This window comes from Aspergillus heteromorphus, assembly GCF_003184545.1.
Source record: "Aspergillus heteromorphus CBS 117.55 chromosome Unknown BO70scaffold_39, whole genome shotgun sequence".
NCBI classification, from domain to species: domain Eukaryota; kingdom Fungi; phylum Ascomycota; class Eurotiomycetes; order Eurotiales; family Aspergillaceae; genus Aspergillus; species Aspergillus heteromorphus.
In genome coordinates this window covers 103,505-124,091 of record NW_020290444.1, presented here as the reverse complement: position 1 = coordinate 124,091, position 20,587 = coordinate 103,505, and the positions used below count along the sequence as shown (strand labels likewise).

The following is a 20,587-nucleotide window of genomic DNA, read 5'->3' as shown; positions in this document are numbered from 1 at the left end:
TTTGCGATATCCCACCACCGAGAGGTGGTATGTTCATGCGGTAGAGGCTGGCAAGGCTATAAATAAGACGCAATGCCAATGTCAAGAAAGCTCATCCAAGAACAAGCCAAGAGGTTAGCAAAGCTTGTCTCCATCTCGACAGTCTACTCGCTTTTTATCCACCATGACTCCTAGCTCGGTGATTGCGCTGGGTCTCGCCCTGTGGGCCTCGGTGGCCAGTGCCGTCCCCGCCGATCCCCTGGTCACTGCGGCCCCCAGTCTCGAAGACCTGGAAAAACGGGCGACCAGCTGCACGTTCTCCGGCTCCGAGGGTGCCTCCTCCGCGAGCAAGTCCAAAACCTCCTGTTCCACCATCGTTCTGTCCGACGTGGCTGTCCCGTCGGGCGTCACCCTGGACCTGACGGACCTGAATGAAGGGACTTATGTGGGTATATGCACCCGAGCACGTCGCAGAAACTGACAGAAACAGGTCATTTTTGAGGGCGAGACCACTTTCGGCTACGAAGAATGGGATGGACCTCTTGTTTCCGTCTCCGGAACCGATATCACCGTGACTGGTGCCTCCGGTGCTTATCTCAATGGTGATGGTAGCCGTTGGTGGGACGGTGAGGGAAGCGATGGCGGCAAGACGAAGCCTAAGTTCTTCTACGCGCATGACTTGACCTCCTCCTTGATTAGCGGAATCTACATCCAGAACTCGCCGGTGCAGGTTTTCAGCATTGATGGGGCCACGGACCTCACTCTGGAGGACATTACCATTGACAACACTGATGGTGACGATGAGGGGGCCGCCAATACCGACGGGTTTGACATCGGGTCGAGCACGTATGTCACCATCACGGGGGCCAATGTGTACAACCAGGACGATTGTGTGGCAATTAATTCGGGAGAGGTACGTTTCCCAGATTTATTGACCTCGTGATACTGACCGGATATACTAGAATATTTACTTCTCTGGTGGTGTCTGCTCTGGCGGACATGGTCTCTCCATCGGGTCCGTCGGCGGACGTGACGACAACACAGTCAAGAACGTGACATTCTATGATTCGGAGATCAAAAGCTCACAGAATGGTGGGCAACCCCCTTTGTCACAATATGCTGGAAACCGCTAATTCTAGTAGGAGTTCGCATCAAGACAATCTACGGCGACACCGGCACCGTCAGCGAAATCACCTACAAGGAGATCACCCTGTCCGAGATCACCGACTACGGCATCGTGGTGGAGCAGAACTATGACGACACCGATGAAAGCCCGACCAACGGAGTCACCATCTCGGATTTCGTCCTGGACGGGGTTGTAGGTACGGTCGAGGACACCGGCACCAATATCTACATTCTTTGCGGATCGGATAGCTGCACGGACTGGACTTGGACGGACGTTGATATCACTGGAGGAAAAACCAGTTCGGATTGTGAGAATGTGCCGGACGATATCAGCTGTTAAGCCTTCCGACTGTGAGGTGGCCAACAGAGGTCAGGTGGAGGTTTCTTCTCCCCGTGTAACCAATCAACCAACCGACCTACCATGATCTTGGATTTTGACCCACTGGCCTCCCCCCCCGGCCTTGCTTCCCTGCGCGGTGAACCTGCCTGCAATGTATACCCGGTCCTAGGGGCCTCGACTTGCTATGCAGCGAACTTCTAAAACTAGTAAGAGCTCCCTATTACGGAATGACACCTGCAAATATCCCACCGATCTAAGTGCCACATTGGCTTGAACTGTCTTTGTGGTCGCACTTTACGTACGTAACTCCATAGCCTGGTACGTCTATCCTAGAGCCACAGGCTTCGTCTGTGACTCGCCAGACTCAAATCGATACTGCTGCTGCTGCTACCACCGTCCTGGATCAAGAATTTCATCCGGCTCCTTCCCGTGCCGCCTTGTCATTGTTGCACATGCAGTTGCGTTGTCGAGAAACTCAAGTTAGGTGCCGGAGTAGTCAAAGTGAAGACAAGGCGATGCTATGACGTCCAGTTTACCTTCTGATCGACACGCTGGCAACTGCCTTCAGTGGTTGCGACGACGATCGGCTGTAAATATTCCAACGCTTCACAGAACCCACGGGAGTCTCTGCCAGTGGCGGCGCACAGATCGACCGACCTGTTTCCCTTCCCAGACAACCCCAAGACTGAGAAGTGGTTCGGCCGAAGCTACTAAGATTGTTCGATTGGTGGAGATAATTACCTGGGAGTGGTGCCGCCGGGATGCACGCCACGGGGAAGGTTGACCGTTGCACAACTGTCGCAACCTGCATGGCCCCGGTAGGGATGACAAGGGCAGCTGTGGATTTAAAAAGATCGGCCTATCGATCAGCACTGGTATTTGCAGCTGACAGATCTTCGAGAAGGTTCCAAGAAATCCAAGGCTCTGTCATGGACAGCAACAATAACCTGCCGCAACCCCGTTAGACTTTGTGGAACCATGTTCCTAGGTGCTGTACCCTGGCCAGACCGACAGACATCCAGGTGCCCAATGCGGCAGGAAGAGCAGCCTTCCAGCCTTTGAACTCAATCAGCCTACCCGTGAACTATATCCCTGATCAGGGTTCGGCGCTTGCTATGCCCTGATTCGGCATGAGCGAAGCATATCCCAGGCATGATGTCACGGCATACCCCTTCAAGGAACAATCTACGATGGATCAGCGCGGGATGCTAGCCCGACTATGCCCGTGTGAGGTCCTGCTTCATATGCGGGAAACCGGATCACCATTGGCCGGCCGGAGTATATATAGGATGCGACGCGGCCATGTGTCTTATCAAGGCACTTGTGGCATCAGATATAGACAGATCATTCAGCATGGAAACATATCCGTGTCCCCTGCATCCCGACAGCCCTGAGCCTGGCAGCGCTTGGTCGCTATCCCCTGAGCCAACCTGTCTTCCAGTGACAAGCTTCCCCTCGTCGACAACCCAGATTATATCGCCACAGCCGGTCTTTCAGCCGATATACACCCCATCCACAGCGCTCCAATACCGCCAGGGGATCGCACCTGGTCCTACGCCTCATTCCGATTTAGAGCACAGACCTGAGCTAGCCTTCTCACCACCGGCATTACGACCTGCAACCCCCATACCGTCATCCATCCAACCTCTGCCTCAAGCCCCATCCTACCGGCTTCCGACTCCCCCAATCGCCTCACAACTGGCAACACCGCAACTCACCTCCGATATCACAACGCCTCAATCAACTCCTCCGTACTTCACAACGCCCGAACCAGTTCCCTCCCAAACACTCAACACTCAACCCACAACCTCGCAACGATCACAAGATGAAACTACGCCCTCCCACCTCCTGCCCGCAACATCCCAATCCACAACCCTCATCCACCAACCACCCCACCACTCCCTCCAACCCCATACCATAACCCCGACTCCAACTCCCCTACCCCACCACACCCTCACAAACTGGAACCCCCTCATCTGCGGCCCCCGGCCAATCGCCATAATCGGCGCGGGGGTCTTGGGCCGACGGATCGCGAGCGTCTTCTCCGCAGCAGGCCACACAGTACACCTCGTCGACCCCTCCTCCCGGGCGCGCAACGACTCCCTAACCTACATCTCGACCCACAAACCCGAATACGAGCGATACATCCTAATCCCGCGCAAAGAAGGAGCATGCGACACGTTCCACGACCTCACCCGGGCAGTCTCCAACGCATGGCTGGCCATTGAAACCGTCCCAGAACAACTCCCGCTCAAAGTGGACGTAATGGGCGCCCTCGACGCAGAAACACCACGAGACTGCATCCTCGCCTCGAACTCCTCGTCATTCAAAACAAGCTTCATGGTCGAGAAGGTATCCCGTCAGCGGAGACCGCTGGTGTGTAATATGCATTTCACGATGCCGCCGCGGATTCGCGCCGTGGAGTTGATGACCAACGGGGAGACGTATCTGGAGGTGTTGAGCTTTTTGACCTGGGTGCTGGATGACTGTGGGATGATGCCGGTGACGGCGAGGAAGGATGAGGGGACCGGGTTGGTGAGGAGTCATTGTTTGAATACGGTTAATTAGGGGGTTTCTTCTCACTGGTTCACTGGGAGGGGGACTGGTGTACCGTGTTGGGGATTGAGTTGGTTGGATAACTAGGAGAGATAACTAGGATGGACGGACGGACGGAGGGGGCGGATGCATCCCCCTTAAGCAACTGGGTAGGAAGTAATACTAGGCGTTATGGATATCCGGTTCATGGCAGGAGCATAATATCTCTACGGTGTCAGGATACCTTTTTATTCGCGTTACATGAATTCAATTCATTATTCTATTCGGCCAAACCTAAATAGATATTGTTTTTCTGAGTATGTGATCATCTACAGGGTTGCTTTCTGGTTCCTGACTACCCATTTCTGCAAGTCACCAAACACTGTATCTATAGAATATCGGGTTAGTTGGTTATCATCAAAATTGTCTGTTGACCAGCATCCTGCATACTGCCTAAGGCAGACAACGGCACTGTCTACAGGCAAGACGAACACGTGACCGTCGGGCTTGTAGTCAGGGGACAAAACACAAGGGGCTGAGCAGAGTCCAAGTATGACTTTACTTTGTACTAGTATCTGGGGTAATGGGGCTTCGGGGCAAGGTGAAGCTTTTTCATATATATAAAGGCTAGTGGCGAGGGGTCTGGGGGTAAACACCATGCTTCGCGGCAGTATATGTATATATATGGCGAGGGAAAGCCTCATCTCTGGGGTCGAGAGAACACCTGTACAGCGGGCCTCAATGGGCCGGCTATATCAGGTTAATGAATACTACTACTACTACTACTAATACTACCATGGGCTTGTATTGGCTACGTCGAGCTCAGAGGGGAAGGGAGGTACTGAGATTAAAGTATTCCGGTTAGTTGAAGTTGACTAATGTAAAGAAAAGGATGAGAAGGACGAAAGACACGGCCTTCGCATTCCAGAAGCAATCATGACCTGCGTCACTATCATGCTTCTAACTGACATCTTTCCTCCACTTCCGACCTTGCCACTGAAGGACAACCGTAGGAATAAAGCTCGCGCCCATGATCAACGCCGTGACGACACCCGAGCTATTCGCGATACCTACGCTATCGAACATATCCGGGAACCTGGAAACCCCCATTAGCCGATGTCCGATGACAATGATGAAGATGGTGGACGCACCAAAACGGCCCAATAAACCCCCAGGTCGACCTCACAAAGTTAATAAAAACGCCCACACTCCCCGCATCGACAGGATACGTATCCACGGCATAGGTAATCAAGACGGTCGTAACGACCTGATTCCCGAACGCGGCGATGCCCGTCCCGATAACAGGAGAGACGGTCCACTTCCCCTCCGTCGCGTTTTCCGTACATACCAGAAAAACAACCATGCCTGCGATGGTAAGGAGATACCCGATATAACTCAGCCAGAGGCGATACTCCGGCTCCGGACGGTGACCTATCCGTTTTGCGCGAATGTTCATCCAGGTGTCGGATAGAACTCCGCCAAGCTGTTCGCCGAGAAGTGAGCCGATGATCAGGCCGAGGAACTGTAGTCCGAGTTGTTCGGCGTTGAGGCCGAATTTGACCTGGAGGAGCTGGGGGACCTCGACGGAGTTCATGACGGAAGCGAAAAGGAAGACCATTGCGTAGGAGGCTGCGGCGATTGAAACGGGGATGTTGGTGATTAAGGTGAGGGGGTGGTAGAACTCGGAGATGCGGAATGGGGAGGGGTCGATTCGCTTGAGGGTCAAGTATTCGCGGCGGAAGGCGGAGGTCGTTTCAGCGCCGATATAACGGGTCTCGGGGCCGAAGAAGATGTAGAGAATGAGTTCGACGCCGTTGGTCTAGATTGTTAGTGTTTGAGTACTTTCCAGTCGGATCTCCAAAGGAGGTTCTGACAGGTTATATGTTGAACCGAACGTACAATTGCCAGGGTCCAGTAGATCCAGCGGTATCCCACCCGCTGCGTCACGAAACCAAAGATTAGAGGCCCTATGGGAACACCCAATGTGACCATCACCGCCCAGATCCCCATGTACTTTGCGCGCTCGCGCCGGAAGAACGTCTCCGTGACGACGGCGCTGCCGATGGCCATGGCGGGGGAGATGAAAAACGCCACCAAGGCCCGACACGCCGCCATGGAGGCATAGTCGGGGCTCTTTGCGCAGCCGATATTGCAGACACAGCTGAGCAGCAGAGAGAGAAGGAAGACTGGGCGACGTCCGAATCGGTGGGAGAGGGGCTTCCAGAACAACGGGGCGCCGCCAAGGATGGCTATCTGAAGGGATGTGAGGTAGCTCGCGCGCTGGAGGGAAACGCCAAGATCGGCCACAATGTCCTCGTAGGCCGGTATGACTGCAGCGGCGGTGAAAGTGCCCATGCAAGCGTGGAAAGCGACCAGGAGGAGGTTCATGATTTTCTGTCTCGTTAGCCGCTACAGCCAGCGATCGGTCCCGCTAGACCACACCTGGAGTGTTCGCACTCACTTTGAATAATGGCCAGTTGTATGGATCCGCTGGATCCATACTGGGGACTGGATCGAGGTCCAACGTGCCATGTCGCTGCAACAGGTAGGTCTTATGTTGTTGCGAGAGCGTACTGCCGGGCTCGTCGCTGAGGCCCAGTTCGGTCTTTTCGATGTAGTCGGGCTGGGACTTCCCGGAGGCGTCCTCGGGGTACGGAGTTGGCTGGATGGATGGCATGATTCTGATGATGCGAAAATCGTACGATGGACTTCAGGGCTGAGCAGGAATATATTGACCCCGCGGAATGGGGCCTTCGTCATTGACTCAGTCCAGGTGGTCGAGGCCCTGACTCAACTGCCGGCGGGCCAGATAAGGGCACCCGGGGTATTGTGGGGACCCCAGAGACCAGCTCATCATAGCCCCGTCAAGGGTCCGGTGGATCGCCGGGAGTTGACGACCACTCGGACTGCCGAAAACCGCGATGCCGCAGCAATCCAGGGAGATTGACAGTCGTTTTATAACGGTCACCCTGGCTTCTCCGCACTGGATCCAGCCGAGCCGAGGCATCTTCTGCCAATTGCCGACCAGCGTTCCGTGAGTTGGCGGGAGCCTGCAGATTAGCTTCAGATGGCTGAGCCCGGACATGGCCTCGTAATCCGTATCTTAGGTAGCAAATAAGCGCGACAGGAATGCGCTCATCAACGGATTTGCAGCAGGAACTGTGGGAGGGTTGGAGGTAAATTGGAAAGATGGGTGTGGGCGGCGCAGCGACTCATTCATGTCGACTCCGGAATGGCATGGAAAAGCCTGCAAGAATATGAACCCCTTATCACATCGATGTCCATTCGCTGGCACCTGATAGGAAAGTAGTATTGTCTGACGACATCCCGGCGTGAAACCACCCACCACCTTCGAGTATGTATGGGTATTTGTCTTGGAAGCTGCTTGTCGCTTAGTTGCTGCGATTCCCTCACATTCCGGCGCGACCTTATCGGGTTCATCTGACTCCAAGACGCTCGATAGAGGTTCCTTCATTTGACAGGGTGATTGTAAGGCTGCAAGAAATCGAAGAGCTTTCTCAAACGATCCTAATCAGCCACGAGCCTAGCATGAATTCAAAACACACCCTCAAAGTCGCGAGGGGTTCTTGGCAGTGAGCCTACCTACGAAACATCCTCGAAGGCTATCAACCAACAGTTGATTTCAAGCCGTGTCTGGGAATGAAGACCCTATTAAACGATGCCGCGATCTCTCACCCCGCGATCCACGCGCATCGCAGTGACACCCTCTTCATCAAGCCATTATGCCCAGCCGCCCACCGTGAAGACGAAACGGGATCCGCGAAGGGTCGCGTCGAGAATGCGACCTGACGCAAGGGATGAACCGCCACCGAACACAACAGCTGGTCTCTGGGCATTGGACCCTTAAATACGCGTCAGATGCGATTGCGCTATTGTGTGATCTGTCCATCTTCTTCTCACCGTTGTCTGTTGCCCATCCGTCCAAGTGCCGAGCCCCCACCACATCCACGATGTATTCCCTCAAGCCGATTGCCTTGTTGAGCGTGCTGCTCCTCGCGGGCCTGACTAGCGCCGAGAAGAGGACCACGACGGTAAGTGCGCGGTGCCTGGTGTGGTTGCGACGCGTGATATGCTGACTGATCGGACGGCAGATTGGAATCGAGACGCTGGAGGGGAGCAAGCAGGTGCAGGTGCCGTTTAACGACTGTCATCATATCGAGGAAGAGTGAGTGAGCTGAATGGAGGAACAAGGGGAGAGAGGGAGAGAGAGGTTAACGTGTGGTTGCAGTGAGGTCCGGTCGGTGTTTCTGTCGCGGGAGTGTCGCTTCTTCTCGTAAGTCACGTTTCCCTGTTCGGTCCGACTATAAGACTGACCAGAATCAGAGCCATGGGCTGCACAGGACGCCAGACGCTGTTGATGCCCGGCGAGCACTCGTCCTCGGAGCCCGTTCCCGTCAGCAGCGTGTATTGCGAGGATAAGGTGTTCTGAACGGAGGAAAGCGAGACCTGAAAAGGGGCAATACCACCACCCATCTGATGTATAATATGTACAACGCCGAACTAATGGAAATAATCAATGAATCCTTGACTGGTGCATACCCATGCTCATACTCCGGTAAAGCCGCAATCTTGCAGGCTTCCAATATTTCCCCACTGTTTTCCAGGTGACTGCGTGTATGCAACCTAGTTTGGTCGCGAAGCAGGAATAACGACGAACGACAATGGCAAGATCGACATGTTGCGCCTCCACTCGAAGCATGTTCCTCGAGTCGTTGTGTAAACACGAACTCTAACCCTACCTGCTCCTCAATGGGGACTGATGGGGATACAGAGCAATTGTCGGTCAGGTCAAAGGTCCGAGAGGACGCTTCTCTAATCCGTATAAGAAGCCGTCACTCCATAGCCATGGTTCTCGATTCGAACCATCTCCGTGCTCAGGGCAGACACTATGCGGCTTCTAGTCGGTCTCCTGCTCACAATTGTGGTGGCCCTCGCGGCACCACAGCCACGATGCCGTCCTGAGCAGACCACCGTGCGAAGAGATTGGTAGATCTTCCCACATTTCATCCCATTGCATTGCACAGACCTAACAGCTCCAGGGCCGATCTGAGCAAGCAACAACGGACCGACTTCATCGACGCCGTGTGGTGCCTGCGACGCCTCCCCTCGACGCTGCCCAATGACCAGTACCCCGGAGTGCGAGATCGCTACGACGACTTTGTCGCGTAAGTCTCACACCAACAGCCTGTCGGGTCTTCAGCGGAAGACCCGGGCGGGGAGTACTCCTTTCGCCTCAGGTATCCATTTTCAGAACCTCACTCACCACTAGACCATTCCAGAACACACATCAACTACACCCTCGTCATTCACAACAACGGCCTGTTTCTCCCGTGGCACCGCGAGCTGTCCTACCTGTTCGAAAAGGCCCTCCAAGACGAATGCGGCTATAAAGGCGGCCTACCGTACGCTCCCCCCCTCATGCAAACCCCCCTCCCCTCACTAACCTCACAGATACTGGAACTGGCCCTCCTTCACCTCCAACCTAAGCGCCAGCCCAGTCTTCGACGGCAGCGACACCTCCCTCTCCGGCGACGGTCTCCCGGACCCCACAGCCCCTCTCGCCTCACCCCCCTGCCCCGAAAACGTAGCTTGCTCACCCGGCCACGGGGGCGGCTGCGTGCACTCCGGCCCGTTCACGAACTGGACAATCCACATGGGCCCGATCAGCCTCTCAGACGTAAAGTCCTACGCGCCCCTCCCGTCCAACGCATGGACCTACAACCCGCGATGCCTCACGCGATCCTTCAGCGAGAGCTACCTTCTCGCACAGAACACGCACCAGTTCCTAGACGCGATGATGGCAACGACCAACATCATCGATTTCCTCGAGTACATGGACCCGAGCGGGGAGGGATATTTCGGGGCGCACGGGAGCGGACATCGGGCCGTGGGCTCGACCATGTCGGATGTGTTTGCTGCGGCGCAGGACCCGTCGTTCTTTCTGCATCATTCTATGGTGGATCGAATGTGGACGATCTGGCAGGGGAAGGACCCGGCGACGCGGACGAATGCGTTGAACGGGACGACGATTATCTATGATCCGCCGGGTAGTCCGGACGTCACGCTGGATACGGTGGCGGAGTGGGGGGTCGTGGGCCGGGCGAGAAAGCTGAGGGAGGTGATGGATACGACGGCGTATGATTATTGTTATCGGTATGAATAGGGGTTGGTGAGAAGTGGGTGTATAGAGGAGGAGGTGTATCGATGTAGTGTATAGTGTTGGATATTGTTTGTGGGCAAATAGATGGGATTGAGAGGACCAGGGCATTCCGGTCAATCTAGTAATGGGAACGAAGCATGTTGATCGGTATAAATTGACCTCTTGACAGACCGTAGAGTTTACCAAAAAAGATGTGGATGCAGACTGGAATAACAGGCGAAGCGTGCATGCTTCTCAGGGGGGGACGATATCAACGCGCACCGATATATCCCCAGCTGTTGCTAAAGACGGAAAGAAAGATTTTACCCAAAAAACCATCACAATCTGAAACGCAAGCTACACTCAGCAAGGTATCATCTCAGCCGCTGGAGCATTAGATTGTCAATCTCGCAAACGTATTATTCGAGAATCTACCTGCATATGCCACATGTCAGCAATATATATCTTGCATACTATTAATATATCTACGGGATATCCCACGTATTCCCACACCAACTACCACCGAACAGACGGACCTCGATCAATAAACATTCGCCTGAGCATCCACATGTCCCGAGAAAAGCTCATTCTTTCCCGGGTCCACAGGAAACTCAATCCCATAGAACCTCCGCAGGACATCGCGAATAGTATCATAGCAAGCACCGTACCTCACGAGCTTCATATCCCGGAAATTGATGATAGTCGACGACGCCCGTGGATTGCTAAAAGTCCGCCGTCCGTAATCAATAATAATATCAGCCGCCGCTTTAATCTCACTCTCAATATCCTCAACCAGCACCTTCGTTCCCGTCCCGGTAAGATTCGCAGACGATCCAAGCAGCGGCACCCCAGCATCAGTACAAAGCCGTACCAACTCCTCCTGAAACGGCCCCCCATTTACAAGCATAGATATGGTCCCGTCGACGGTACATCGCTCCAGAAAATCAGACCCAAGGGTCTGGATGAGCGGATTATCATGGCGGAAAGGAGCAACGACGCCAACAGGCAGGTCAAGATCGACGGTCAATGTGCGAAGGATGGATGCTTCTCGGGGAGGAAGGATATGGATGCTCTGCTGGAGGGCGTCGGAGCCGAGCATGGCATGTTTCTTGTGGGGCTTGCGGCGTTTGGTGGTGAAGAGGCGGTCGAGGGCAGAGGGGGTGGTGGCTACAAGGCCGTAGCCAACGCTGGCAGGGATAATGGCGATGCCGCCGTTCTGCAGGGTCAAGAAGACGCGGCGAGCGTCGCGGGGGATGTCGATGTCAATGTCAATGTCGCTGTTTATGGGTGGCATTGTTAGTGCTTGGGTGGGTGTTAGATGAAGATGCAAAAGATGAGAGGGAGAGGGGGGACTGAAGGAATACTCGCCGGGTCACATGAAGATAGAATGATACACGGTGCAACATTGATGCCTATTTGTGCCGTTGGCGGGTGAGTGAGAGGATGTGCAGCCACGACAGCCGATAAGAAACAGACAAAGTCCCCGGGTAGCGTGTTGGCTATGGACCATTCACTGAGAATTATGCAAATAATGTCTGGTACAGGAATTTAATCTCCCTTACTTGATACCTTTACCTCCCAAAGCCTGTCGAGCGAAGGGATCTGGGTATAGCCAAAATCTGAACCTTGCGGGTAAGGAAAAAGAGATTGGCGCACTGAAAATAAAATAAGGAAGCACAAAACGCAAGAAACCCGATACAGAAAACCCCCTAATCCAAGAACAGAATCCCGACATCCGATTTAAACTCGCCAGTCTCAGCTAGCGAGAGATTATCCAAGTGGTGGCTCGTCACGCTCTCAATCGGCCCATCCCACAGGGCATGCCAGATCCCCTTCGCTTGTATAGAATAGACATGGTTCTCGGTAAGCGCCAGGCGCGGCATAGTGACCTCGGTTTCGATGCAGCCGGCGCCGGGAACTTCGACAAGATCGTCGATGAAGGGGGCAAGGCGTCGAGAGATCTTGAGGGTGGGCAGTTGCACGGCCTTATTGGTGGTTTCGTCGTTCATCTCAAAGACGCCTAGAATGTCTGCATGGGGGTCCAGGGGGGTGGACCAATTCAGAAGGGTGATAGGTGTCTCGTTGGAGTTGCTGATCGTGATGTTGATGCAGACGTACCCGGAGTCGTTGATGTTAGGATCCAGGTGGATATGGAGGGCAGAGGCGGACATTTCATGCAGGGCAGTATGAAATAGCTGTAGAGGGGATAGTATTCGCATGTAAGTTATAGCAGGGAGACCGAGAGAGTAGTTTGTGTGGAAGATGGAGGGGCTGAAGAGGATCAAATGTGTAACAAACACCCATAGGAGGAAGGTGCGATTCACCAATTGATACAAAATTACCAGACCAGACAGTCTGCCATTGAAAGTGTTAGATGAAAAAAAGATCCATACCGTTATTAGTCTTTCATCTCACGCTAGTACTCTCAGAACCAGAGAAGAGACTTAACTACCATCTTCACACCCGCTGCTTTGAGACCAATGAAGACATTGGCTAAGAAATAGCGCGGCAGCGCCAAACAGCCGGCATGTCAGGTAATTGTGACTTGGCCCAGATATCTATCTCTTCTTACTAGTGACCTGTTGTCCTGCTGCAGGATCCAGAAAGCTTTCAAAGAGGGCCTATCTGACGGTCATCACCGCGTATGACTTCAAAATAATAACTGGTCGCTTAGAGGCGTCTAGAACAAAGCGATAAAGTAGTCAGCACGCTAGACTTTTGGTGTTTTTTTATACTCGGGGCTACCCGCTCCAACCAACCCCCAGTTTATCTTTCTTATCTATTTATCGAATAGACTATACTCAGAGTACGTCCTGTATATTCCTACCTACTCACCTATGAGAGCTTTACTCCACTATAAAAAGATTTTCTACTATACTCTTCTAGAACCAGCCAATTAGAAAGCCGTCATATGAGATAGCTACGGACCCACCTGGTACAACCAATCGTGATAGTGACGAGTGCCACTGCGGCAAAAGGAGTACCCCCCCCGCATGGCGCTCCAAAAGAGGGACACCTGCGGTCCTGACAGATAGAAGCCCTCAGTTCGCATATGGTTCATTGAATAAAAAAGAAAAGAAAAGAAAAGGAAAGAAAAAGCCGCTGCAGTGGCTTCAGCCTTCACACTCACTCGCCCAGCAGCTTTATCTACCGACTTGTTTGATTGCGTCCCAGCTGACCTACAATCTCGCATAACAATATCACCTGCGGCCTTACTGCCTCCACCTCTGGACTGAACTCTGGGGAGCGCTCTACTAAAACATACCATTGCATGCGCCTGAACTAACCATCTTCAAGACTTTATGAGTAGAATACCCAAAAGCATGCTCCATGATCGGAGTGTTGATTCCCCCCCCCCCCCATGTTAGACTCTCTATCTTCATCCAAGTCCTGAGGAGTTTGGCAAGGATATGAGCTCTCGTCCAAGACAAAGCTGCGGAAAACTAATTACTTTATTGTATCAGGGACAAACGAATTACTTATTGTCTGTGACCAGTAACAAATTCCTATCTTGCCCCCAGGCGGGATAGCACAGCAGGCTGGCTATTCACTGCTCCCTGCTTCTCCCTCCCTGTAGAGAAAAGCGATGGCGGCCTCACTTTTCTCCCATTTCTTCACACTCTCAAATCTTTTCGCACAAACGAATTCTGTTCTTGCCACATGTAATTGCAGCATTGCATATTTTCATGATGTTGCTTCCTGTTCTCTTCTGCATTCTCGCGGCCATGATGCACTGCATCATGGCAATCCCCTCCAACATGCCTGTTCTGACCGTCACTCTGAGCCAGGTGACCAACACGCGTATCAAAGCAGAAGTGAAAAATACCGGCGCTGAGGACCTCACTATCGTGCACCTGAACTTCTTTGGAGATACTGCGCCAATCAAGAAGGTTTCTGTCTTCCACAATGGTAATCAATCCCATCCCTTTGACAAGAACTCCAATTTTGACATTCCGTAGAAACTGAGCTCAGCTTCAGTGGCATCAAAGCGCGTCTGTCCTTTGACAATCTGACCCCAGACGCGGTGACCACTATCCCAGCCGGCCAGATCCTCTCCGACGAGTTCGATCTTGCATCCACCATCGACATCGCTCATAGTGGAGACGTCACGGTCTACACCTCTGGATTTGTGCCCGTCACTACCGACCTTCAGGTCACTTCATACCTGCCGTACTACTCCAATGTGCTGAAGATGACCGTCGACGCAATCAAAGCTTCGACAATTCCAAAAGCGCTGAGCCTTCTCCGCGAGCGCACCGTCGTCACAAGCTGCACCGCGGAGAAAAAGGCTAGCATGCACACCACACTGCTCGCAGCCGTCCACCTCAGCCTCGCCGCAGCCAACGAGTCCTATGCCGGCCCTGCCGCTCGCATGGAAGAGTACTTCAAGAGTTCCGAAAAGTCGGTCCGGGACGCAGTGACAAACAGATACCTGCTCATCGCGTCGGAGGCGTCCATCGAAGCGGACGGGAAGACAACGATATATTGCGAGGATCCGTATGGGGTCTGTACCGATCACATCCTCGCGTACACTTGGGTCGACACGAACACTGTGGTCAGTTGCCCGATATTCTGGAGATATCTAATTCCCGTGAACTCCTGGTGCCATTGGCAAGATCAGGCTACTACACTTATCCACGAATATGCCCATTGCCCGGCAGTTTGCAGCCCCGGGACGGACGATAAGGCGTATGGCTATAACGCATGTCGGCGGCTGTCAACAGAAGAAGCACTTCTGAACGCGGACACCTATGCCTTGTTTGCAAATGCTGTTTATGCGAAGTGCTGATAATCGCCGATCGATCTAAGAGAGCAGAGGAGGATCCGATCGTGTATGTACTGTACTCATAGGAGGAGTGAGAGGCTTCGTCTGATAAGAATAATGGAAAAGAATGGTACAACAGAGAAGAATAAAATTTGATTTTTTTATCGCAAGGGAGAGTACGAGTGATATGAGAAGAAGCCCCAGGGAGAGGGTTTTAGTAGGTAACAACAAGGAAGGCACCGTGGGACATGTGACTCGCGTCACCCCCAGGACTGGATCCACATATCCAATCTGGTCGGTAGCCAGTACAGAGATTTACCATGAATTACGTTGCCGCTGGCTGCACTGAAGGGTGTCAGCTAACGCTACAATCGATATGCCTTAACGCTTCGCCAGAAACGACATGTATTCCCGGGGACCTCAAGATCTTACCTATTTTAGCCAAGGCTTGCAAGGTAGAGCGCTAGTTGCTTATATAGACGTAGCTTGCCAGTGAATGGCACTAAGTGTATTATTGTTGTTGATTTTTCACTCCCACTCTCTTCCGCTTCTCCTTTATTTATCATTATTATCGTCTTTTTCTTCTCCCCTGTTCGAATACTCCCAACCGCGTCAGCACTGCACCATGACTCCTGTTACAGATGAGGATAACAATGCTGCCTACGACGCCGACCGGAACTTTCTTCCCTTTGTAAAATCCAACCAGGTCACTTTTCTCCTCAATCGCCCACAGCAGATACGACTGGAGTTTGTGCGTGACCCGGCGACTGGGGCGGAGAGAATTCGGTCCATCAACAATCGGCGCTCTTACCAGGCGGCTCTCGGATATACACGTGGCGAGATAGTTCCGAATCCCTGTGAGCTTTGCAGCGAAGGCTACGGAGCGTTTCCACAATGATTCGTTGCGTGTGGACGCAATGGGCGTATGATCGATGCGGGCTCTTGTGGTTGCTGTGTGATTGCGGGCAGGGGTGCATATTGCACTTTCCGTGAGTAGTAGCCTGCTATTCTTGACCTTGGCTTACCTTTTAGCAACTCGAGTTTTAATTTATTATCAGATATTCTGGATTACGGGTTGGATTCGATGGCGACTGTTACCCTGTCGGAGGGCGAGGGCGAAGTGAGTAACTCCCTTACTCAGGATTGATCCCGACTAATCATCTTGTGCTTGGGCAGGTCGAAGCGTAACCCTCCTCTAAGCGTAAATCTTCCAAGCGTAAACGTTCCAATACGATGGAGATCTCGTTTGTGCCAGTCCCCTCCCCTCTTCTCCCAATCATAAAAGTGCGGTGGGCCGTGTTAGTTAATTCTTTGCGTCTGTTTAGTCATGATTCAACAAGTCGTTTCAACTCTCACCACGAGGATTCCCTCGCGGACTCGACCGTTCCGCCCCGTAGACTCAGATCGAATCTATCCAACATGAATCTGCAGGCTGTAGGCTCTACCACACGCAAATCTGGACAGATTGATGCCAAGGATCGGCTGGTGCCTCGCCAATACCGTGCGTCGGATTTGAAAAACCTGGAGCTCCTCTATCTTTATGAACGGGGCCTGTTGCATTGGCCGAGGAAAGTGCAACGCGGAATAAGAATATTCGAACAGGAGGAGACCACTGATGAAGAAGCAATCTTCAGGGCATTCCAAGATGACTAGGAAGCTACAGGCTTTACATTGCTCTGAGACTTGGGGAGTATGATCGGAGGTATTGCTGGTAGTGTCAGCGGTGTCAGAGATTAGAGCCTGCTGGTGGCCTGGAATTGCATTTTCTTCGCTCTTCTTCACCAGGCATTCAGATAGACGAAATATCACTTATTACTCAATGATAGTCACCGGAGAGTATAGCTTCGCGCTTCTCGTCTTGAGGCGGCTCCTAGTGGCCCTAACACAGAGTCTGTTAGAAATACTGCTCGCCCCCCTGGCAAAGGGTCTATCTCATCCTGATCTGTTTATGGCTACTTCCAGAGTTTGCCTCTCGGGCCAATCAAACCATGCAACAGATAGCAAAGTCATCAACCATCTCTTGGTTTCCAATCGGACTCTTTTCCATCCCAGAAGTTTATCGCTACCTCAATGGTCGAGAACATCGACAGGATGAGTGAAACGCGTTGACTAAGGTGTAGTTTTCGTCCTGGACCGGACGATGTAGCATTCATGCGCCAGAGAGCAACCCGTCAGGTATAAGTATCAACCAGGTCTGGAATGACACTTCGCATCCCGAGTCGCAGCTCCTGTTGTATCCCGACCAAGCAACTCACCCATCAACACGATGCACTTCAAGACCTTGATCGCCTGTATCTTCGTCACCCTGAGCAGTACATCTCCCCCTCTTTACAAACGACCCCACTGACAACCTCCAGCCGCTCAGCGGAATGCCACCAACACCACTTGCGGTGCTACCCGCTGTCCCTCCGGTCGCTTCTGCACCTCTGCCACCTTGACCAGCCCCTCGACCATCACCTCCACCTGCGTGCCTACCCCGACCTGTCTGACCGTTTCCTGTGAGCCCCCTCCCCCCTCCCTATCTTATGTCAACATGACGACGTGGCTAACTGGCACCGACACAGCGGACTGCTCCTCCGGCGGTTCATCGGCATGCTGCTCCGGCAACTGCACGGCGAGTCGGTGCCGCGTTACCGACCCGAACTGGCCGTGCAGCGAGGACGGCGGGGTTTGTAGAACGGATGACGACTGCTGCTATGGGAATGGATGTAGCCGTGGACTGTGCCTATCGACTTAATGAAGGGCTGGAGCTGGGCTAGGGCATAACATCTGTGTCGGAGGATCTAAGTCGATCGAATCGTTCTGCGAGTTTCGCACTCTTGGTCTTCCAGACTGGCAGCACGTGGTGTAATGACAGATCACTGTGGAGCGGAAACTGTAGTATGGAAGAGCAATGAATTGGACTTTGGCAATAAGGGTGCATCCTTGAGTAGAGAATGGATACAGATTTTGTTGTATTGGCGATAGGTGCTTTGCTGTCTGCATGGGGGAAAAGGATGAAGGTGGCTGTGGAGCCGGTCATCTATGGCAGGAGAGAATGCCAGTTGGGGTGCTTCTTCCACGCTCCTGTGGTGGCTAGAATAGAATGAGGCCTTTCGAGAGATGCCACAAATTCCAAGTCTTATAAGGCTAAATATTCCGTACAACTAGCAAAGACTCCAATACAAGACGGTATTTCAACAGCTTAAGCTACTAGTAAGGGCCGTGCAAAGTAGCAACCAACTCTACACTACAAAATTACCCAACAGGAAATAATGAAAAGCATAAAAGTAAAACCACACTGCTCGCAACATGACTGGCCATGACGAATGCTTCATTTCCTAGCCGCGATACCGGCTGGAGATTTGTAGTAGATAGATACCGAGGATAAAAAGTGAAAAGCGTGGGTATTCGACCATCTTGATGCCTTCCTCCGCCGTCGTCAGCAGGGCTATTAATATTGACATGCTTACTCGAGTATGACTCCATATCGTGCACCAGTGATGATTCTATGACCCGATATTATATCGTGCCGCTATCACAACCCATTAAAAAGTCTGCATTCCGCCAACTCACGTTCCGCCTGTTCAACCTATAGCGCCTCTCCATCACTTCCCATCCCTAATGATACACTTTCGACTAAACAACACCGGAAGTATCCAAAATGCCGCTGTGGTCCAATACTAAAAGTCGTCGGAGAAGGCAAAGCAAAAGGAACAAGAGAGGGAAAAGTACGAATGCAAGCGCCGGTTTGAGAAAGCCGAAGATGAAATGCTGGAGGGAATCATGTATCATTGGAAGTCAACTTACTTGGCTGAAGAGGCACCGTGCGGAGGAGTGCGCTTGCTGTATCAAGTTCCAAAAGTGCTACAGTCCTCATTCAGAATTTCCGCCCTCGAAGACGAGTCTGTGTTAACTTGTGACGACGAATATTTCATCTTCTTTTTCCTTTTGGCTATAAAGGTGTCTCCAACCATACATTTCTGCGTTTCCTTGGCACCAAGCGCTGTCGTTAATCATGAGTGCTTATTGGAATAGATCAAGAATTCCTTGGCTTCAATTGAATATCTTCTCTCACTAGATACATCCATTGCCCGTTTGTAATCCACATCCTATCACTTTCTCCGCATACTCCAAGCTTCCCAGACTCAAGCTGTAGATATCAAAAATTCAAGAAGTGAGTGATCCAAGTGCATCCATCAAAGCGGCAATAACGCGGGTGTAGCCTTCAATGTCCTCCTTGTTCACCGCAACGAGCCCGACAACTTTCTCGAAGGTAGCCAGGTAAGGTGTCAGTACTTCCTTTTCTCTAAGGTTGTCCCGCAGGCGTTTGACCTCATCCTCATCGTCTTCAATCTGATACTGGATAAACATGATCTCATCCTTACGCTCTCGGATAGCATTCTTGAACGCCTTGATCTCATTTCTCAGACTTTGCTTTTCTTCGGAAATCTTCTGCTGCGCGCTTCTAGCTTCCTCTATAGAGCCGAGAGCTGTTTTGACCCAGTCGTCAGTCGCCGGTTTCATGGTCGGTCCCGATCCATTTTCAGCGATCATCTTCTCAACATGACTGGCAAGCGCGTTCAAGACGTATTTTTCGTTCATAGTGATGTGAGGATCGGTTTGGTGGGATGAGGAAGAACTAGGGGTTGTGAAGCAGTTGAAGTAGGTAAGAGTCAGTGGCAGAGAGTCAGTAGAGGAGAGTTAGTGGAGGAGGGTGGAGCAGGGTGGAGGAGAGTTGAGGATAGTGAAGGAGAGTAAAGGAGAGCTAGTAAGATAGAGGATGAGGGAGAAGGCAAGAGGGATGGTGAGGGAGCTCCTCTCACTCACAGCTTGTCCTCCCATCGTGCTTGATTCCTGCCTCCCTGACCCGTCTAACTTTTCTCGCTCCTTTCTGAACATTTGAATCATCTCGACTACACCTGTCTTCAGGTCGAATTGGTGCCCAGTCAATATTTGCACAAGTCATTCCAGCGCTCCGATCGCCACCAAGTCTAACTTTCCTGCGTCTTCTATCAAACCGACAGGTGCCTCCAATGAAACAGCCAAACATCCAAACTCTTTGTCTCAAAACCCCATCCCAATTCAAGCCATGGCAGATGGTGGAGGAATGCAAGCGCGTGATGGAGGCTTTGGAAGACGGGGTTAATTACCCGGTATCCTTGGGCTATAAGGAACCTGTTGGAGCCAACCGGCAACCGTGCAGATGTGACTGCTTCGCCTCTGCGAGGTGTTATCCTCTGCATCCTTTACGTAACCTAGCTAGCATCACCTCTCTATCAACCACCAACCAATCTCTCTCCTTAATCAATTGCTCGTAGGCTCCATAGAGTCCTGATAAACCTTCTTGAAAATATCAAATTCATCGTGTAAAAACCAATCTTCATTACCTATATTAAACTCCAGATCCCCCTTCGTGATGGTATGCATAGTACCTAGGTATTGCGAGTATCATGACATCAAACAAAAAGACCAAGAAAAAAAAAAGCAAAGGCGTTGCCAACGGTATCACACCGACACGCTATGAACTGTGCCTATAAGCACCCGGCCCGGCTTGCTGCTTCGCATTCGACCAGACCTTTGTCTCGAACGACTGCTTGATGCTAGCGTGGGAGAAGGGGCAGGCGGGCCGCTGTGAGCCGGGGGTGGCGATTTGGGGGTGGGAGGGAGGGGGTATTATTGAGGGGGTGGAGGTGGTGTTGAA

The 20,587-nt window shown here is 52.3% G+C and overlaps 11 protein-coding genes across 11 annotated transcripts; 7 read left to right on the top strand and 4 right to left on the bottom strand.

Annotated features, from left to right (window-relative positions):
- Nucleotides 1–163: 163 nt before the first annotated feature.
- On the top strand, nucleotides 164–1,550 carry BO70DRAFT_390415 (glycoside hydrolase family 28 protein; the record flags this gene model as incomplete). Its single annotated transcript, XM_025546150.1, has 4 exons — nucleotides 164–424; nucleotides 470–892; nucleotides 942–1,071; nucleotides 1,122–1,550. 4 exons carry the CDS (start codon nucleotides 164–166, stop codon nucleotides 1,442–1,444), a joined length of 1,137 nt encoding a protein of 378 aa, XP_025395123.1. The 3' UTR covers nucleotides 1,445–1,550.
- Nucleotides 1,551–3,430: 1,880 nt separating this feature from the next.
- BO70DRAFT_300914 (NAD(P)-binding protein) lies at nucleotides 3,431–4,012 on the top strand (the record flags this gene model as incomplete). Its single annotated transcript, XM_025539689.1, has 1 exon — nucleotides 3,431–4,012. A coding segment is annotated over one exon (582 nt), but the record flags the coding sequence as incomplete, so codon positions are not given.
- An 805-nt stretch (nucleotides 4,013–4,817) lies between these two features.
- Nucleotides 4,818–6,663, bottom strand: BO70DRAFT_323504 (putative MFS multidrug transporter). Its single transcript, XM_025540593.1, has 4 exons — nucleotides 6,441–6,663; nucleotides 5,879–6,373; nucleotides 5,131–5,798; nucleotides 4,818–5,075 (listed from the first exon to the last, which is right to left on the bottom strand). Exons 1-4 carry the CDS (start codon nucleotides 6,654–6,656, stop codon nucleotides 4,940–4,942), a joined length of 1,515 nt encoding a protein of 504 aa, XP_025395121.1. The 5' UTR covers nucleotides 6,657–6,663; the 3' UTR covers nucleotides 4,818–4,939.
- A 1,229-nt stretch (nucleotides 6,664–7,892) lies between these two features.
- BO70DRAFT_366201 (uncharacterized protein) lies at nucleotides 7,893–8,505 on the top strand. Its single transcript, XM_025544277.1, has 4 exons — nucleotides 7,893–8,031; nucleotides 8,092–8,165; nucleotides 8,229–8,273; nucleotides 8,324–8,505. The coding sequence occupies exons 1-4, from the start codon at nucleotides 7,951–7,953 to the stop codon at nucleotides 8,427–8,429; spliced, it is 306 nt and encodes a 101-aa protein (XP_025395120.1). The 5' UTR covers nucleotides 7,893–7,950; the 3' UTR covers nucleotides 8,430–8,505.
- Nucleotides 8,506–8,878: 373 nt separating this feature from the next.
- BO70DRAFT_432860 (tyrosinase family protein) lies at nucleotides 8,879–10,292 on the top strand. The gene is made up of 4 exons (XM_025548359.1): nucleotides 8,879–8,986; nucleotides 9,040–9,165; nucleotides 9,280–9,402; nucleotides 9,452–10,292. Exons 1-4 carry the CDS (start codon nucleotides 8,889–8,891, stop codon nucleotides 10,161–10,163), a joined length of 1,059 nt encoding a protein of 352 aa, XP_025395119.1. The 5' UTR covers nucleotides 8,879–8,888; the 3' UTR covers nucleotides 10,164–10,292.
- A 388-nt stretch (nucleotides 10,293–10,680) lies between these two features.
- On the bottom strand, nucleotides 10,681–11,433 carry BO70DRAFT_417603 (uncharacterized protein; the record flags this gene model as incomplete). The annotated part of the gene is made up of 1 exon (XM_025547420.1): nucleotides 10,681–11,433. The coding sequence occupies one exon, from the start codon at nucleotides 11,431–11,433 to the stop codon at nucleotides 10,681–10,683; it is 753 nt and encodes a 250-aa protein (XP_025395118.1).
- A 415-nt stretch (nucleotides 11,434–11,848) lies between these two features.
- BO70DRAFT_374477 (uncharacterized protein) lies at nucleotides 11,849–12,310 on the bottom strand (the record flags this gene model as incomplete). The annotated part of the gene is made up of 1 exon (XM_025544968.1): nucleotides 11,849–12,310. One exon carries the CDS (start codon nucleotides 12,308–12,310, stop codon nucleotides 11,849–11,851), a length of 462 nt encoding a protein of 153 aa, XP_025395117.1.
- A 1,518-nt stretch (nucleotides 12,311–13,828) lies between these two features.
- Nucleotides 13,829–15,052, top strand: mep20 (putative penicillolysin/deuterolysin metalloprotease; the record flags this gene model as incomplete). The annotated part of the gene is made up of 2 exons (XM_025547419.1): nucleotides 13,829–14,048; nucleotides 14,099–15,052. 2 exons carry the CDS (start codon nucleotides 13,829–13,831, stop codon nucleotides 14,926–14,928), a joined length of 1,050 nt encoding a protein of 349 aa, XP_025395116.1. The 3' UTR covers nucleotides 14,929–15,052.
- Nucleotides 15,053–15,529: 477 nt separating this feature from the next.
- On the top strand, nucleotides 15,530–16,557 carry BO70DRAFT_356237 (uncharacterized protein; the record flags this gene model as incomplete). Its single annotated transcript, XM_025541927.1, has 3 exons — nucleotides 15,530–15,761; nucleotides 15,963–16,024; nucleotides 16,336–16,557. The coding sequence occupies 3 exons, from the start codon at nucleotides 15,530–15,532 to the stop codon at nucleotides 16,555–16,557; spliced, it is 516 nt and encodes a 171-aa protein (XP_025395115.1).
- A 613-nt stretch (nucleotides 16,558–17,170) lies between these two features.
- Nucleotides 17,171–17,641, top strand: BO70DRAFT_400478 (uncharacterized protein; the record flags this gene model as incomplete). The annotated part of the gene is made up of 3 exons (XM_025546927.1): nucleotides 17,171–17,216; nucleotides 17,262–17,402; nucleotides 17,469–17,641. The coding sequence occupies 3 exons, from the start codon at nucleotides 17,171–17,173 to the stop codon at nucleotides 17,639–17,641; spliced, it is 360 nt and encodes a 119-aa protein (XP_025395114.1).
- A 1,265-nt stretch (nucleotides 17,642–18,906) lies between these two features.
- Nucleotides 18,907–19,518, bottom strand: BO70DRAFT_156465 (uncharacterized protein). The gene has a single exon (XM_025538243.1). It carries the CDS (start codon nucleotides 19,486–19,488, stop codon nucleotides 19,054–19,056), a length of 435 nt encoding a protein of 144 aa, XP_025395113.1. The 5' UTR covers nucleotides 19,489–19,518; the 3' UTR covers nucleotides 18,907–19,053.
- Between the last annotated feature and the right edge of the window lie 1,069 nt (nucleotides 19,519–20,587).

What these genes read in the sequence shown, in the direction of transcription:
- BO70DRAFT_323504 (XM_025540593.1), bottom strand. Translation starts at nt 6,656, where the DNA reads ATGCCATCCATCCAGCCAACTCCGTACCCCGAGGACGCCTCCGGGAAG. An exon ending in ACAACTGGCCATTATTCAAA is followed by an intron (nt 6,374 to 6,440) that starts GTGAGTGCGAAC and finishes CTAACGAGACAG; the next exon opens with AAAATCATGAACCTCCTCCT. An exon ending in GGGTTTATTGGGCCGTTTTG is followed by an intron (nt 5,076 to 5,130) that starts GTGCGTCCACCA and finishes GGGGGTTTCCAG; the next exon opens with GTTCCCGGATATGTTCGATA.
- BO70DRAFT_366201 (XM_025544277.1), top strand. Translation starts at nt 7,951, where the DNA reads ATGTATTCCCTCAAGCCGATTGCCTTGTTGAGCGTGCTGCTCCTCGCG. An exon ending in TGTCATCATATCGAGGAAGA is followed by an intron (nt 8,166 to 8,228) that starts GTGAGTGAGCTG and finishes GTGTGGTTGCAG; the next exon opens with TGAGGTCCGGTCGGTGTTTC. An exon ending in CGGGAGTGTCGCTTCTTCTC is followed by an intron (nt 8,274 to 8,323) that starts GTAAGTCACGTT and finishes GACCAGAATCAG; the next exon opens with AGCCATGGGCTGCACAGGAC.
- BO70DRAFT_432860 (XM_025548359.1), top strand. Translation starts at nt 8,889, where the DNA reads ATGCGGCTTCTAGTCGGTCTCCTGCTCACAATTGTGGTGGCCCTCGCG. An exon ending in ACCACCGTGCGAAGAGATTG is followed by an intron (nt 8,987 to 9,039) that starts GTAGATCTTCCC and finishes TAACAGCTCCAG; the next exon opens with GGCCGATCTGAGCAAGCAAC. An exon ending in CGCTACGACGACTTTGTCGC is followed by an intron (nt 9,166 to 9,279) that starts GTAAGTCTCACA and finishes AGACCATTCCAG; the next exon opens with AACACACATCAACTACACCC.
- BO70DRAFT_156465 (XM_025538243.1), bottom strand. Translation starts at nt 19,488, where the DNA reads ATGAACGAAAAATACGTCTTGAACGCGCTTGCCAGTCATGTTGAGAAG.